The sequence below is a fragment of the Xyrauchen texanus genome, chromosome 40 (genome assembly GCF_025860055.1).
Source record: "Xyrauchen texanus isolate HMW12.3.18 chromosome 40, RBS_HiC_50CHRs, whole genome shotgun sequence".
NCBI classification, from domain to species: domain Eukaryota; kingdom Metazoa; phylum Chordata; class Actinopteri; order Cypriniformes; family Catostomidae; genus Xyrauchen; species Xyrauchen texanus.
In genome coordinates this window covers 150,001-167,500 of record NC_068315.1, presented here as the reverse complement: position 1 = coordinate 167,500, position 17,500 = coordinate 150,001, and the positions used below count along the sequence as shown (strand labels likewise).

The window sequence follows — 17,500 nt, the reverse complement described above, 5'->3', positions numbered from 1 at the left end:
TGTCTCACTGCAGCATGTGAGCGAGACACCTGCACACAAAGTAACATTCATCTGTCAATCACAAACCGTTGCACAGTTCATCACGTGCAGGATATGATGAGAGATAATTCATACGTTAATTACAGATATCTTTAGACAAGATATCTGGCAGAAACAATTTCATTATCGATATAAAACATGATAATTTGTGCATCTAATTAATAATTCATTATGACAAACATTAGAATGCGTTTGAAATGTTTCTGTTATTACTAGTAATAAAATGCATTTATTATAATAAACTATAGTATTCAATTAATTGAAAGTATGTTTTGAACATGCAGTTACAGATATCAAGAATGTGTATTTGTACGAGTAATGACGTCATTTGTGACGTTAAGAAAGCGCGTTTTAACTAGTGCAACATAATTTCACTTTAAATAGAATTTTAACTAGTAAAAACTAAAATGTTAATGCACATGATTTAAAGTCAATAAACGGTCTGTTGGTCAGTATTGTGTAATGAAAACAGCAGGTTATTAATGATAATAATATTTCTTCTGAACGGCACATATCAACTCTTTTTCAGGTCTATGACGTAGTTTGTTATGAAATGGCCAGTTTGCATAACTACCGTCGCATTCTTCATTATTGTATAACATTTAAAGAGCATGTGACATCTATCCGCGCTCAATATATGTCGTTTGTGTAGTTTATAAAAATGAAACATTTGTTGTGTTTATTTCTCTGACCTGTCGCAACATTCTGAACACGGGCGCCGCCATTCCGGCTCTGTGTCACCATGAAAAGTGTCCGGATGAAACAAACACCCGCAATGACGCCAAACTCCACAAACACATGTCTTTTTTAAATGGTAATGATCTGCAATGATTTCAATAATTATAAATATTTTATGACACGCTTTTTGGCCTCCAATTTACTATTTCTATAAAATTTAACAAAATTAAGAGTTGTAAGAGTGCTTGTGTTATAAGACATGGGATACTTCATATGACTTGTGTTATAAGACATGGGATAGATACTTCATATGACTTGTGTTATAAGACATGGGATACTTCATATGACTTGTGTTATAAGACATGGGATAGATACTTCATATGACTTGTGTTATAAGACATGGGATACTTCATATGACTTGTGTTATAAGACATGGGATACTTCATATGACTTGTGTTGTAAGACATGTGATACTTCATATGACTTGTGTTATAAGACATGGGATACTTCATATGACTTGTGTTATAAGACATGGGATACTTCATATGACTTGTGTTATAAGACATGGGATACATATGACTTGTGTTATAAGACATGGGATACTTCATATGACTTGTGTTATAAGACATATGATACTTCATATGACTTGTGTTATAAGACATATGATACTTCAGATGACTTGTGTTATAAGACATGGGATACTTCATATGACTTGTGTTATATGACATGGGATACTTCATATGACTTGTGTTATAAGACATGTGATACTTCATATGACTTGTGTTATAAGACATGGGATACTTCATATGACTTGTGTTATAAGACATGTGATACTTCATATGACTTGTGTTATAAGACATGGGATACTTCACATGACTTGTGTTATAAGACATGGGATACTTCACATGACTTGTGTTATAAGACATGGGATACTTCACATGACTTGTGTTATAAGACATGGGATACTTCACATGACATGTGTTATAAGACATGGGATACTTCATATGACATGTGTTATAAGACATGGGATACTTCATATGACTTGTGTTATAAGACATGGGATACTTCATATGACTTGTGTTATAAGACATGGGATACGTCATATGACTTGTGTTATAAGACATGGGATACGTCATATGACTTGTGTTATAAGACATGGGATACATATGACTTGTGTTATAAGACATGGGATACTTCATATGACTTGTGTTATAAGACATGGGATACTTCATATGACTTGTGTTATAAGACATGGGATACTTCATATGACTTGTGTTATAAGACATGGGATACTTCATATGACTTGTGTTATAAGACATGGGATACTTCATATGACTTGTGTTATAAGACATATGATACTTCAGATGACTTGTGTTATAAGACATGGGATACTTCATATGACTTGTGTTATAAGACATGGGATACTTCATATGACTTGTGTTATAAGACATGTGATACTTCATATGACTTGTGTTATAAGACACGGGATACTTCATATGACTTGTGTTATAAGACATGGGATACATCATATGACTTGTGTTATAAGACATATGATACTTCATATGACTTGTGTTATAAGACATGTGATACTTCATATGACTTGTGTTATAAGACACGGGATACTTCATATGACTTGTGTTATAAGACATATGATACTTCATATGACTTGTGTTATAAGACATATGATACTTCAGATGACTTGTGTTATAAGACATGGGATACTTCATATGACTTGTGTTATAAGACATGGGATACTTCATATGACTTGTGTTATAAGACATGTGATACTTCATATGACATGTGTTATAAGACATGGGATACTTCATATGACTTGTGTTATAAGACATGTGATACTTCATATGACTTGTGTTATAAGACACGGGATACTTCATATGACTTGTGTTATAAGACATGGGATACATCATATGACTTGTGTTATAAGACATGGGATACTTCATATGACTTGTGTTATAAGACATGGGATCACTGGGAGTTTAAATATAATTATTATGTAATTAATTATTTGTATACAGACTTTATAATCATTTTTAATCAAACTATACAATGATGACTCTAAGATATTATAGATATTACAGTTTTATTTTCTGTAAAGCTTCTTTAAAACAATATGTGTTGTAAAAAGCGCTATACAAATAAAAATGACTTGACTTATTGTTATGTATATTTAAAATGTAATTTGATTACACCTGATATTGAATGCGTGTTTTTAGAGACCATATAATCAGTAAACACCAAAGTCCTTTTAGTAAGTCAGTCCACTCTGCGGGCATATAAGTGTTGCTTCTGTGGACTTGAATGGGGGAACACCGAAATCTCCAGAACAGTTGTTCAAGATTACGATCAAAAACACATTTCAAATCAGCAGTGAAGTCCGACAACAACGCCATCATAAATTGTGCTTCTTTATCTCACATCACGCTAAAAACAAACCCGTCCCGGACTGTATCGATAATGAGCATCACTGATTATATGATGTCTGTATCTAAAAGCTGATTGGCTCTTTTACCTGTAAGGCGGGACTTCCTTTCAATGTTCGTTGCTATTTCTCTCATTCATTATAATTTAAATGACCGTCTCTGCTAAACATGGAATAATCGCTCTGTACATATGCAAATATCACACGCAGCCAGACGCTGATTGGACAAAGCGTGACAGGAGGGCGGGGCCTGTGTATTTCCGGGTCAGATGACATCATGATTTGTTCAAATGATTATCAGTAATTATAACGATGTTTTACTCATAGTGTAATAAAAGTGAATCCACTGAATGATTATGAGTTATTTGAAAGGTTTGTTACAGTAATGTCATTTATAAACTTAACTTACATAAAATAATGCTTTAGTGACACAAATAACAGACTTCTGTGTTAATTAAACCCACACTAATTACTCTGAAGAGCAGCATTAAACAGAATTATGCATTAATGACTCAATAAGTGAAAATGGATTTCAAATTAATTTACAAAAATATATTCCAAATTAAATATTAAACACAATCAAAAAATCTTACAGAAAGGGGGAAAGATTAGAAACATCATTGTGAGGTGAATCTGTAATAACATGTGAAGTGTTATAAATGTCCGTGTTTGGACGCAATCTCGTGCGTGTCCCGCTCAAACGCTCTCGCCGCATCCGTCAGCAGTTTCTCCGTGTTCACGGGCTCTTCTGGACAAACCGACACTCGGTGAAGAACTTCCTTCTTGAATTCCCGCAGGAATCCAGTCTTCAGCTCGTTCAGCTCTTTAGCAAGAACCTTCAAAACTCCTGAAGACGCCTGATTTTCTGCAAGACACGATCAGTGAGACACTTCACACAAACATCTGAATGTCCTTATTAGTGATCCTGTACCGCGTGCTGACGTCACCGTCTGAGATATGATCCGTCTGCACATCTGATCGGCCTGATGAACAACACTACACGCACAAATCTGTCTGTCTGCTTCCTGAAACACAGAGAGACAGCTGCAGTGTGAATGCGAATACACACATTGATCATCATCGTCATGACCTCTGCATGGAAACAGAGAACTGTTGTGCCACTGATGATGTTTCAGACAGGAAGTGACAAACCTTCTGCTGTGAATCATCCTGAATGGGCCTCAGCGGGTTCTCCAGAGCAAACCCCAACATGTCCATCATCTTCAGTCTTCAGGAGAAACAAAGAGGAATAAACCAATAAACTCAAACATCTCGTCTGTACTGACAACTGTAACTGATACTGATGTTCAAACCATGTGAGACATGAAGACATTTACTTTCATCATCATGTGATGAGCAGAAACTATTATAGAACTGTAACTATGTTTATTTGGGGCTATTCTCCGCGGCATCCACGCACAACTCGCCACACGCCCCACCGAGAGCGAGAACCACATTATAGTCACCATGAGGAGGTTAACCCATGTGACTCTACCCTCCCTAGCAACCGGGCCAATTTGGTTACCCCATGTGACTCTACCCTCCCTAGCAACGGGGACAATTTGGTTACCCCATGTGACTCTACCCTCCCTAGCAACCGGGACAATTTGGTTACCCCATGTGACTCTACCCTCCCTAGCAACCAGTCCAATTTGGTTACCCCATGTGACTCTACCCTCCCTAGCAACCGGGCCAATTTGGTTACCCCATGTGACTCTACCCTCCCTAGCAACCGGTCCAATTTGGTTACCCCATGTGACACTACCCTCCCTAGCAACCGGGCCAATTTGGTTACCCCATGTGACACTACCCTCCCTAGCAACCGGTCCAATTTGGTTACCCCATGTGACACTACCCTCCCTAGCAACCGGTCCAATTTGGTTACCCCATGTGACACTACCCTCCCTAGCAACCGGTCCAATTTGGTTACCCCATGTGACTCTACCCTCCCTAGCAACCGGGCCAATTTGGTTACCCCATGTGACACTACCCTCCCTAGCAACCGGTCCAATTTGGTTACCCCATGTGACACTACCCTCCCTAGCAACCGGTCCAATTTGGTTACCCCATGTGACTCTACCCTCCCTAGCAACCGGTCCAATTTGGTTACCCCATGTGACACTACCCTCCCTAGCAACCGGGCCAATTTGGCTACCCCATGTGACTCTACCCTCCCTAGCAACCGGTGCAATTTGGTTACCCCATGTGACTCTACCCTCCCTAGCAACCGGGCCAATTTGGCTACCCCATGTCACTCTACCCTCCCTAGCAACCGGCCAATTTGGCTACCCCATGTCACTCTACCCTCCCTAGCAACCAGGTAAATTTGGTTACCCCATGTGACTCAACCCTCCCTAGCAACCGGTCCAATTTGGTTACCCCATGTGACTCTACCCTTCATAGCAACCTGGCCAATTTGGTTACCCCATGTGACTCAACCCTCCCTAGCAACCAGGTAAATTTTTTGCTTAGGAGACCTGACTGGAGTCACTCAGCACACCCTGGATTCAAATTCATGACTCTATAATTGTAACTTCTCCAGAACTGGAAACCCTGACCCGTTCACCATCAGAACCTACACGACTGCGTCTGTGATGTTCTCCGTGTTGTCCACCGTCAGGCTCTGCTGCTCCCAGGAGTTTCTGGTGGGATCTGGAGGCTCCATACGGACGCTCATCTGCTGCAGAACTTCATCGGGAACACGCTGAGACCGCTGCTGGTTCCTCTGCAGACACACGTGCAGTTCACAGCGCAGGAACACCTGACAGAAGCCCAGCGAGTCTGAGCACATGAAGAGACACCATCACACACACCAGCACTGACAGTCTGACCTCAGAACGACAGGAGCGGCACATACTGTTTCTGGCCAGCTGGTAGATCTCGTGTCTCATACTCTGATAGTAGAAGTTGTCGTCCAGCAGGATGACGAGCGGCTGTGTGTGTGTTTGAGAGTCGGGCTGCTGATGCGTGTGCATCTGCTCAAAGCGTGTCCAGATGTCTTCAGTCGTCTCAGTGTGTGTGTGACGCAGGAATCTCTCCAAACACATCACCACTGTCTTTCTCTGCTGCTTCCATTCACTCTGAGAGAAACACAATAATTACAGTATACAGGAAAAACAAAACTTGTCATTAAATTATATTCATTCATATGAATCATTCACGGCGAGCTTTACTATAGTAACATCATGGTTCATTTGTCGAAGGCTACATGTGGTTTTTAATTATTTCAGAAAATAAATTCCGTCCGTGTCCTCTGAGAGGCTCCAGAATACACCACGTGACCTGTAGCATAAACGCTGACAGTGACGCCGCGCGTAATGCGCGTTGCGTTTCTCAGGCAGAAACAGTTCAACGTTTAAAACGCGTTTAGAAACTCTTGAGATGTTGCATTAACATTATTGTACATAATAATGATGATGTCACCTCGCGCCAGTCGCGCGCCAGGATCAGTTCGTCATACGTCACGAGCAGCGTCTCCCACCCGCGGCTCTGCGCGCGATCCCGCAGCACCTGCGCCAGGCGGGACTTCCCCGCAGCCGGTAAACCGCACAGGACACAGAGACACGCGCCTGCGGGAAACATCCTGAATGAGAGAGACGAACAGCGCTGACGCGGGCAGCTCCTTGGTGTCACGTGGTTCCGAACGCTTATTTACAGAGTTTCTGCGCAAATGTGACGCAGTCTGCAGGTCACCAACACACACAGCGCGCTACGCCCCGCCCTCTCGCAGAACGCCGAACGCTCATTGGTTAACTGGGACACACGTCAGGAAAACAGGAAGAATATTCTGTACTCTTGTTCATGTGTGTTTGCTCCGGTTAAACTTCACATTTTAAAAGGGAGAATTTATGGTTAATAACCCAATAAAGTAGCGACTCCAGTAAAAACAAAGTAACTATATTAATAAACCTTAAATGAACATGATAACAATAACCGTGTGACAGTCGCTGCTGTGTTTGTAGTTTGCTCATGTAAATATTAGTTTTTTTGATATTTATAAATGATATTAAAAGATAATTTCATCAGAGATGTCAGACAGTAAACGCCAAAGACTGCTGGAGACAGGAAGGTAAAACACAAACATACATCTCGAAATCATTTCACTTAGCCAAAGATATGAGGTCAAATGTGTTATTAACAGGACTGAAGAAGAAAGCCGACAGAAGCGAACACATCCATGTTCAGAACATCAACAGAACATCAGTCAGAACTCTCTGGATCACTGGCTGCAGAAGAAGCCCAACAGGATCCAGACGAACCCGCTGCCGGAACCAGAAGAGCCTCTGAAGTGTGCAGGAATCATCACAACACCAGTGACGAGTGACCCCGGTGACTCACTGCAGAAGAGAAGAACACACAAAATCACTGACTTCTTCTCAAGAGCTTCAGAGAAGAGTGTGTGCAGTCGGTGAGGAACATTGTATTATATGTCCATTTATTCTTAGCACGTGTGTGTGTGTGTGTGTGTGTGTGAGAGAGAGAGAGTGTTAGTGTGTGTGTGTGTGAGAGAGCGAGCGAGAGAGAGAGTGTTAGTGTGTGTGTGTGTGTGTGTGTGTGTGTGTGTGTATTTGTATGTGTGTGTGAGAGAGAGAGTGTTAGTGTGTGTGTGTGAGAGAGAGAGTGTTAGTGTGTGTGTGTGTGAGAGAGAGAGAGAGTGTTAGTGTGTGTGTGTGTGTGTGTGTGTGTGTGAGAGAGAGAGAGAGAGAGAGAGAGTGTTAGTGTGTGTGTGAAAGAGAGAGAGAGAGAGAGCGTGAGTGTGTGTATTTGTATGTGTGTGAGAGTGTGAGTGTGTGTGTGTGTGAATGTTTACCGTCACTGATGTTTATGTAAACAGAAATAAAATATTGAGTTTGTGTAATATTGTGTAGATGGTGTTGTGTCTGACCTGCACATGTGATTTGTGAAGCGTGACCGGTGTAATCTATAATCATGTCTGTTATATTGAAACATAAAGACACTTATAAAAGTGACACAGAACTGCTGATGTCATAATGACATTTCATCACTTCTTCAGCACTGTTATATAACTGTGATACAGAAAGTGAAAGTTCCACGTTAGGAATCACTTTCAGTGTATTGAGCTCATCGTGTGCAGGTTAGCATGTTAGCATGGATGTGAGTAAAGAGAGTTCCGGCGTGTGGCTGCTTCATCTGTCCGTGTCTGTGTTTGTCATCTGCTGTTGTTTTGCTCTCCTGCGAGCCGCTGCGGTCTGTATTTCCTCATGATGATTAGTGACTCACATGACCTCTGGTTGAGCTGTATGTGCTATATGTGCTGATGATGTTCATGTTGTAGAACGGGACAGAACTCTACAGGATGATGAAGGTGCGAGTCTCCGTGTGGAGGAGCGAGTTATTCCTCAGATGTTTTGGGGAATATTCACTGTGAGTTTAAGAGATGTACGGCTGTAATTGAGAGTTTAAGCTGCTGTAAGTTTACAAGTTCACAAGTTCACACATGAAATGTAGAAATCTGAGATAAGTGTTAAAGTTTGGGGTTGGCACCTTTTTAAGCCAGTCAGTGTCTCTCTCTGTCTTTCAGTCATTGTGCCATTCGATTGGCTGTTTTGTCTTTGGAAGGCGTGGTTTAGGAAGAGAGGGTGTGTGCTTTGAGTGGTGGGCGTGGTTTCTTTCATGAAGTTTAGCTTTTAGAGTTTATAAAAGGTCTGAAATAATTAAAGTCACTCTGATCCTTGAGAGATTCTCCGCTTCAGTATTGTGCTCATCGGCGATGATGTCATTACAGAGTATCTGCTCCAGGATTGGCTGATGGGAGACTGGTCAGCAGTGATGTCACATGGCTCGGTGTTGATCTCAGTCACCTGAAGAGGACGCCAGAGTGCAGCGGCCCGTTACCGGCACTGAAACCCAACGACACACACACAGTCATGATCAGAGTGAGACACACACACACACACACACACACACACACACACAGTCATGATCAGAGTGAGACACACACACACACACACAGTCATGATCAGAGTGAGACACACACACAGTCATGATCAGAGTGAGACACACACACACACACACACACACACAGTCATGATCAGAGTGAGACACACACACACACACACACACACAGTCATGATCAGAGTGAGACACACACACACACACACACACACACAGTCATGATCAGAGTGAGACACACACACACACACACACACACACAGTCATGATCAGAGTGAGACACACACACACACACACACACACAGTCATGATCAGAGTGAGACACACACAAACACACACACACACAGTCATGATCAGAGTGAGACACACACACACACACACACACACACACACACAGTCATGATCAGAGTGAGACACACACACACACACACAGTCATGATCAGAGTGAGCACACACACACACACACAGTCATGATCAGAGTGAGACACACACACACACACACAGTCATGATCAGAGTGAGAGCACACACACACACACACACACACACAGTCATGATCAGAGTGAGACACACACACACACAGTCATGATCAGAGTGAGACACACACACACACACACACACACAGTCATGATCAGAGTGAGACACACACACACACACACAAAGTCATGATCAGAGTGAGACACACACACACACACACACAGTCATGATCAAGAGTGAGACACACACACACAGTCATGATCAGAGTGAGACACACACACACACAGTCATGATCAGAGTGAGACACACACACACTCACACACAGTCATGATCAGAGTGAGACACACACACACACACACACACACACAGTCATGATCAGAGTGAGACACACACACACACACACACACACACACAGTCATGATCAGAGTGAGACACACACACACACAGTCATGATCAGAGTGAGACACACACACACACACACACACACACACAGTCATGATCAGAGTGAGACACACACACACACAGTCATGATCAGAGTGAGACACACACACACACAAAGTCATGATCAGAGTGAGACACACACACACACACAAAGTCATGATCAGAGTGAGACACACACACACACACAGTCATGATCAGAGTGAGACACACACACACACACACACACACAGTCATGATCAGAGTGAGACACACACACACACACACACACAGTCATGATCAGAGTGAGACACACACACACTCACACACAGTCATGATCAGAGTGAGACACACACACACACACACAGTCATGATCAGAGTGAGACACACACACACACACACACACACAGTCATGATCAGAGTGAGACACACACACACACACAGTCATGATCAGAGTGAGACACACACACACACACACACACACACACAGTCATGATCAGAGTGAGACACACACACACACAGTCATGATCAGAGTGAGACACACACACACACACAGTCATGATCAGAGTGAGACACACACACACACACACACAGTCATGATCAGAGTGAGACACACACACACACACACACAGTCATGATCAGAGTGAGACACACACACACACACACACACACACACACAGTCATGATCAGAGTGAGACACACACACACACACACAGTCATGATCAGAGTGAGACACACACACACACACACAGTCATGATCAGAGTGAGACACACACACACACACACACACAGTCATGATCAGAGTGAGACACACACACACACACACACAGTCATGATCAGAGTGAGACACACACACACACACACAGTCATGATCAGAGTGAGACACACACACACACACACACAGTCATGATCAGAGTGAGACACACACACACACACACAGTCATGATCAGAGTGAGACACACACACACACACACACAGTCATGATCAGAGTGAGACACACACACACACACACACACACAGTCATGATCAGAGTGAGACACACACACACACACACACACACACACAGTCATGATCAGAGTGAGACACACACACACACACACACACACAGTCATGATCAGAGTGAGACACACACACACACACACACAGTCATGATCAGAGTGAGACACACACACACACACACACAGTCATGATCAGAGTGAGACACACACACACACACACACACACACAGTCATGATCAGAGTGAGACACACACACACACACACAGTCATGATCAGAGTGAGACACACACACACACACACAGTCATGATCAGAGTGAGACACACACACACACACAGTCATGATCAGAGTGAGACACACACACACACACACACACACACAGTCATGATCAGAGTGAGACACACACACACACACACACAGTCATGATCAGAGTGAGACACACACACACACACACACACACAGTCATGATCAGAGTGAGACACACACACACACACACAGTCATGATCAGAGTGAGACACACACACACACAGTCAGATCAGAGCACACACACACACACAGTCATGATCAGAGTGAGACACACACACACACACACACAGTCATGATCAGAGTGAGACACACACACACACACACAGTCATGATCAGAGTGAGACACACACACACACACACACACAGTCATGATCAGAGTGAGACACACACACACACAGTCATGATCAGAGTGAGACACACACACACACACACACAGTCATGATCAGAGTGAGACACACACACACACACACACACACACACACACAGTCATGATCAGAGTGAGCACACACACACACACACACAGTCATGATCAGAGTGAGACACACACACACACACACAGTCATGATCAGAGTGAGACACACACACACACACAGTCATGATCAGAGTGAGACACACACACACACACACACACACAGTCATGATCAGAGTGAGACACACACACACACACACAGTCATGATCAGAGTGAGACACACACACACACACACACAGTCATGATCAGAGTGAGACACACACACACACACACACACACACACACAGTCATGATCAGAGTGAGACACACACACACACACACAGTCATGATCAGAGTGAGACACACACACACACACACACACACACACACACAGTCATGATCAGAGTGAGACACACACACACACACACAGTCATGATCAGAGTGAGACACACACACACACACAGTCATGATCAGAGTGAGACACACACACACACACAGTCATGATCAGAGTGAGACACACACACACACACACACACAGTCATGATCAGAGTGAGACACACACACACACACACAGTCATGATCAGAGTGAGACACACACACACACACACACACACACACAGTCATGATCAGAGTGAGACACACACACACACACACAGTCATGATCAGAGTGAGACACACACACACACAGTCATGATCAGAGTGAGCACACACACACACACACACACAGTCATGATCAGAGTGAGACACACACACACACACACAGTCATGATCAGAGTGAGACACACACACACACACACACACACACACACAGTCATGATCAGAGTGAGACACACACACACACACACAGTCATGATCAGAGTGAGACACACACACACACACAGTCATGATCAGAGTGAGACACACACACACACACACACACACAGTCATGATCAGAGTGAGACACACACACACACACAGTCATGATCAGAGTGAGACACACACACACACACACACACACACACACACAGTCATGATCAGAGTGAGACACACACACACACACACACACACAGTCATGATCAGAGTGAGACACACACACACAGTCACGACACACACACACAGTCATGATCAGAGTGAGACACACACACACACACAGTCATGATCAGAGTGAGACACACACACACACACACAGTCATGATCAGAGTGAGACACACACACACACACACACACACACACACAGTCATGATCAGAGTGAGACACACACACACACACACACAGTCATGATCAGAGTGAGACACACACACACACACACACAGTCATGATCAGAGTGAGACACACACACACACACACACACACACAGTCATGATCAGAGTGAGACACACACACACACACACACACACAGTCATGATCAGAGTGAGACACACACACACACACACAGTCATGATCAGAGTGAGACACACACACACACACACACACACACAGTCATGATCAGAGTGAGACACACACACACACACAGTCATGATCAGAGTGAGACACACACACACACACAGTCATGATCAGAGTGAGACACACACACACACACACACACACACACACACACACACACACAGTCATGATCAGAGTGAGACACACACACACACACACACAGTCATGATCAGAGTGAGACACACACACACACACACAGTCATGATCAGAGTGAGACACACACACACACACACACAGTCATGATCAGAGTGAGACACACACACACACACACAGTCATGATCAGAGTGAGACACACACACACACACACACAGTCACACACACACACACAGTCATGATCAGAGTGAGACACACACACACACACACAGTCATGATCAGAGTGAGACACACACACACACACACACAGTCATGATCAGAGTGAGACACACACACACACACACAGTCATGATCAGAGTGAGACACACACACACACACACACACACACACAGTCATGATCAGAGTGAGACACACACACACACACACACACACAGTCATGATCAGAGTGAGACACACACACACACACACACAGTCATGATCAGAGTGAGACACACACACACACACACACAGTCATGATCAGAGTGAGACACACACACACACACACACACACACACACAGTCATGATCAGAGTGAGACACACACACACACACACACACAGTCATGATCAGAGTGAGACACACACACACACACACACAGTCATGATCAGAGTGAGACACACACACACACACACAGTCATGATCAGAGTGAGACACACACACACACACACACAGTCATGATCAGAGTGAGAAACACACACACACACACACACAGTCATGATCAGAGTGAGACACACACACACACACACACAGTCATGATCAGAGTGAGACACACACACACACACACACACAGTCATGATCAGAGTGAGACACACACACACACACACACAGTCATGATCAGAGTGAGACACACACACACACACACACAGTCATGATCAGAGTGAGACACACACACACACACACACAGTCATGATCAGAGTGAGACACACACACACACACAGTCATGATTCACATGTCAGATGGGGACTTTCCATAGACATAATGGTTTTATACTGTACAAACTTTATATTCTATCCTAAACCTAACTCTACCCTAAACCTAACCCTCACAGAAAACATTCTGCATTTTACATTTCAATAAAACATAATTTAGTATGATTTATAAGCTGTTTCCTCATGGGGACCGACAAATGTCCCCACAAGGTCAAAATTCGGGTTTACTATCCTTATGGGGACATTTGGTCCCCACAAAGTGATAAATACACGCTCACACACACACACACACAGTCATGATTAGAGTGAGACACACATACACACACACACACAGTCATGATCAGAGTGAGACACACATACACACACACACACAGTCATGATCAGAGTGAGAGACACACACACACACACAGTCATGATCAGAGTGAGACACACACACACACACACAGTCATGATCAGAGTGAGACACACACACACACACACACACACAGTCATGATCAGAGTGAGACACACACACACACACACACACACACACACACACACACACACACAGTCATGATCAGAGTGAGACACACACACACACAGTCATGATCAGAGTGAGACACACACACACACACACAGTCATGATCAGAGTGAGACACACACACACACAGTCATGATCAGAGTGAGACACACACACACACACACAGTCATGATCAGAGTGAGACACACACACACACACAGTCATGATCAAGAGTGAGACACACACACACAGTCATGATCAAGAGTGAGACACACACACACAGTCATGATCAGAGTGAGACACACACACACACACACACACAGTCATGATCAGAGTGAGACACACACACACACACACACACACAGTCATGATCAGAGTGAGACACACACACACACACACACACAGTCATGATCAGAGTGAGACACACACACACACACACACAGTCATGATCAGAGTGAGACACACACACACACACAGTCATGATCAGAGTGAGACACACACACACACACACACACACACAGTCATGATCAGAGTGAGACACACACACACACAGTCATGATCAGAGTGAGACACACACACACACACACACACAGTCATGATCAGAGTGAGACACACACACACACACACACACAGTCATGATCAGAGTGAGACACTCACACACACACACACACACACACACAGTCATGATCAGAGTGAGAGACACACACACACACACAGTCGTGATCAGAGTGAGACACACAGTCATGATCAGAGTGAGACACACACACACACACACACACAAACACAGTCATGATCAGAGTGAGACACACACACACACACAGTCATGATCAGAGTGAGAGACACACACACACACAGTCATGATCAGAGTGAGACACACACACACACTCACATAATAATATAATAATGAATAACTGAAGTATTGGTATGTCAGAGTTTGATTTGTTTATCAGAGTGATCAGTTGTGTCCGGGGAATGTTCCAGTGCCGTTTCCAGATAAAGTGTGTGACAGCTGGAGTGATACACACGTCAAGATGCCCTGCTCACCGGACAACCTGTTTCCTGGAGACAGCACGGTTAGACACACACACACGTACTGGAGTCAAAGGATGATTTGATTCAAGAAAACATAATCAGTTTAATCATTAATATATTATTGTGTGTTTGAATATTTCTAGACTCTGCAGAGTCGATGGGATTTAATAAGTAAAGTCTTGACCAACACGTTTAACTCGTCTCATGATGTGAAGGTGACGTCATAACACTCTGACAATTACACTCTGACAATTACACTCTGACAGTTACACTCTGACAATTACACTCTGACAATTACACTCTGACAGTTACACTCTGACAATTACACTCTGACAGTTACACTCTGACAGTTACACTCTGACAGTTACACCCTGACAGTTACACCCTGACAATTACACTCTGACAGTTACACCCTGACAATTACACCCTGACAATTACACTCTGACAATTACACTCTGACAGTTACACTCTGACAGTTACACTCTGACAATTACACTCTGACAGTTACACCCTGACAGTTACACCCTGACAATTACACTCTGACAGTTACACCCTGACAGTTACACCCTGACAATTACACTCTGACAATTACACTCTGACAGTTACACTCTGACAATTACACTCTGACAGTTACACCCTGACAGTTACACCCTGACAGTTACACCCTGACAGTTACACTCTGACAGTTACACCCTGACAATTACACTCTGACAATTACACTCTGACAGTTACACCCTGACAATTACACTCTGACAGTTACACTCTGACAATTACACTCTGACAGTTACACCCTGACAGTTACACTCTGACAGTTACACCCTGACAATTACACTCTGACAGTTACACCCTGACAGTTACACCCTGACAATTACACTCTGACAGTTACACTCTGACAATTACACTCTGACAATTACACTCTGACAGTTACACCCTGACAATTACACCCTGACAGTTACACTCTGACTGTTACACCCTGACAGTTACACCCTGACAGTTACACTCTGACAGTTACACTCTGACAGTTACACCCTGACAATTACACTCTGACAGTTACACTCTGACAATTACACTCTGACAGTTACACCCTGACAATTACACTCTGACAGTTACACTCTGGCAGTTACACTCTGGCAGTTACACTCTGACAATTACACCCTGACAGTTACACCCTGACAGTTACACTCTGACAGTTACACTCTGACAGTTATACCCTGACAGTTACAATCTGACAGTTACACCCTGACAGTTACACCCTGACAATTACACTCTGACAGTTACACCCTGACAGTTACACTCTGACAGTTACACTCTGACAGTTACACCCTGACAATTACACTCTGACAGTTACACTCTGACAATTACACTCTGACAATTACACTCTGACAGTTACACTCTGACAGTTACACCTGACAATTACAATCTGACAGTTACACCTGACAATTACACTCTGACAGTTACACTGACAATTACACCCTGACAGTTACACGCTGACAATTACACTCTGACAGTTACACTCTGACAATTACACCCTGACAGTTACACCCTGACAATTACACCCTGACAGTTACACGCTGACAGTTACACTCTGACAGTTACACTCTGACAGTTACACTCTGACAGTTACACTCTGACAGTTACACCCTGACAGTTACGCTGACAGTTACGCTGACAGTTACACTCTGACAATTACACCCTGACAGTTACACTCTGACAATTACACTCCGACAGTTACACCCCG

At 43.5% G+C, this 17,500-nt stretch overlaps 3 protein-coding genes across 6 annotated transcripts in view; 1 reads left to right on the top strand and 2 right to left on the bottom strand.

Annotated features, from left to right (window-relative positions):
• The window catches only part of LOC127633631 (short/branched chain specific acyl-CoA dehydrogenase, mitochondrial-like), a 5,387-nt gene extending 4,573 nt beyond the window's left edge, over positions 1-814 (bottom strand). The window contains exons 1-2 of the mRNA XM_052112861.1: positions 732-814; positions 1-29 (exon numbers count right to left, since the gene is read on the bottom strand). The exon at positions 1-29 is cut by the window's left edge and continues 101 nt beyond it. Of these exons, the coding sequence (XP_051968821.1) occupies positions 1-29; positions 732-764 (62 nt within the window). The 5' untranslated portion in view covers positions 765-814. The remainder of the gene's footprint in view (positions 30-731) is intronic.
• Positions 815-2,820: 2,006 nt separating this feature from the next.
• LOC127633641 (L-seryl-tRNA(Sec) kinase-like) lies at positions 2,821-7,365 on the bottom strand. Of its 3 annotated transcripts, none has more exons than XM_052112877.1 (6): positions 7,241-7,365; positions 6,012-6,234; positions 5,734-5,935; positions 4,307-4,382; positions 4,086-4,179; positions 2,821-4,019 (listed from the first exon to the last, which is right to left on the bottom strand). In XM_052112877.1, exons 2-6 carry the CDS (start codon positions 6,199-6,201, stop codon positions 3,808-3,810), a joined length of 774 nt encoding a protein of 257 aa, XP_051968837.1. In that variant the 5' UTR covers positions 6,202-6,234; positions 7,241-7,365; the 3' UTR covers positions 2,821-3,807. The 3 variants fall into 3 exon arrangements, with proteins under 3 accessions (XP_051968837.1, XP_051968835.1, XP_051968836.1); XM_052112875.1 differs by lacking the exon at positions 7,241-7,365 and adding an exon at positions 6,578-6,889; XM_052112876.1 differs by lacking the exon at positions 7,241-7,365 and adding an exon at positions 6,578-6,889 and having other exon boundaries at positions 3,833-4,011.
• Positions 7,089-17,500, top strand: part of LOC127633622 (poly(ADP-ribose) glycohydrolase-like) — a 41,488-nt gene continuing 31,076 nt past the window's right edge. The window contains exons 1-5 of one of the 2 annotated variants that reach the window (XM_052112850.1): positions 7,089-7,223; positions 7,296-7,562; positions 8,901-9,051; positions 15,681-15,803; positions 15,906-15,977. In XM_052112850.1, coding sequence (XP_051968810.1) covers positions 7,183-7,223; positions 7,296-7,562; positions 8,901-9,051; positions 15,681-15,803; positions 15,906-15,977 — 654 coding nt within the window. In that variant the 5' untranslated portion in view covers positions 7,089-7,182. Of the gene's footprint in view, positions 7,224-7,295; positions 7,563-8,224; positions 8,363-8,450; positions 8,540-8,900; positions 9,052-15,680; positions 15,804-15,905; positions 15,978-17,500 lie in introns of those variants that run through there. The other variant, XM_052112851.1, reaches the window with a different exon arrangement.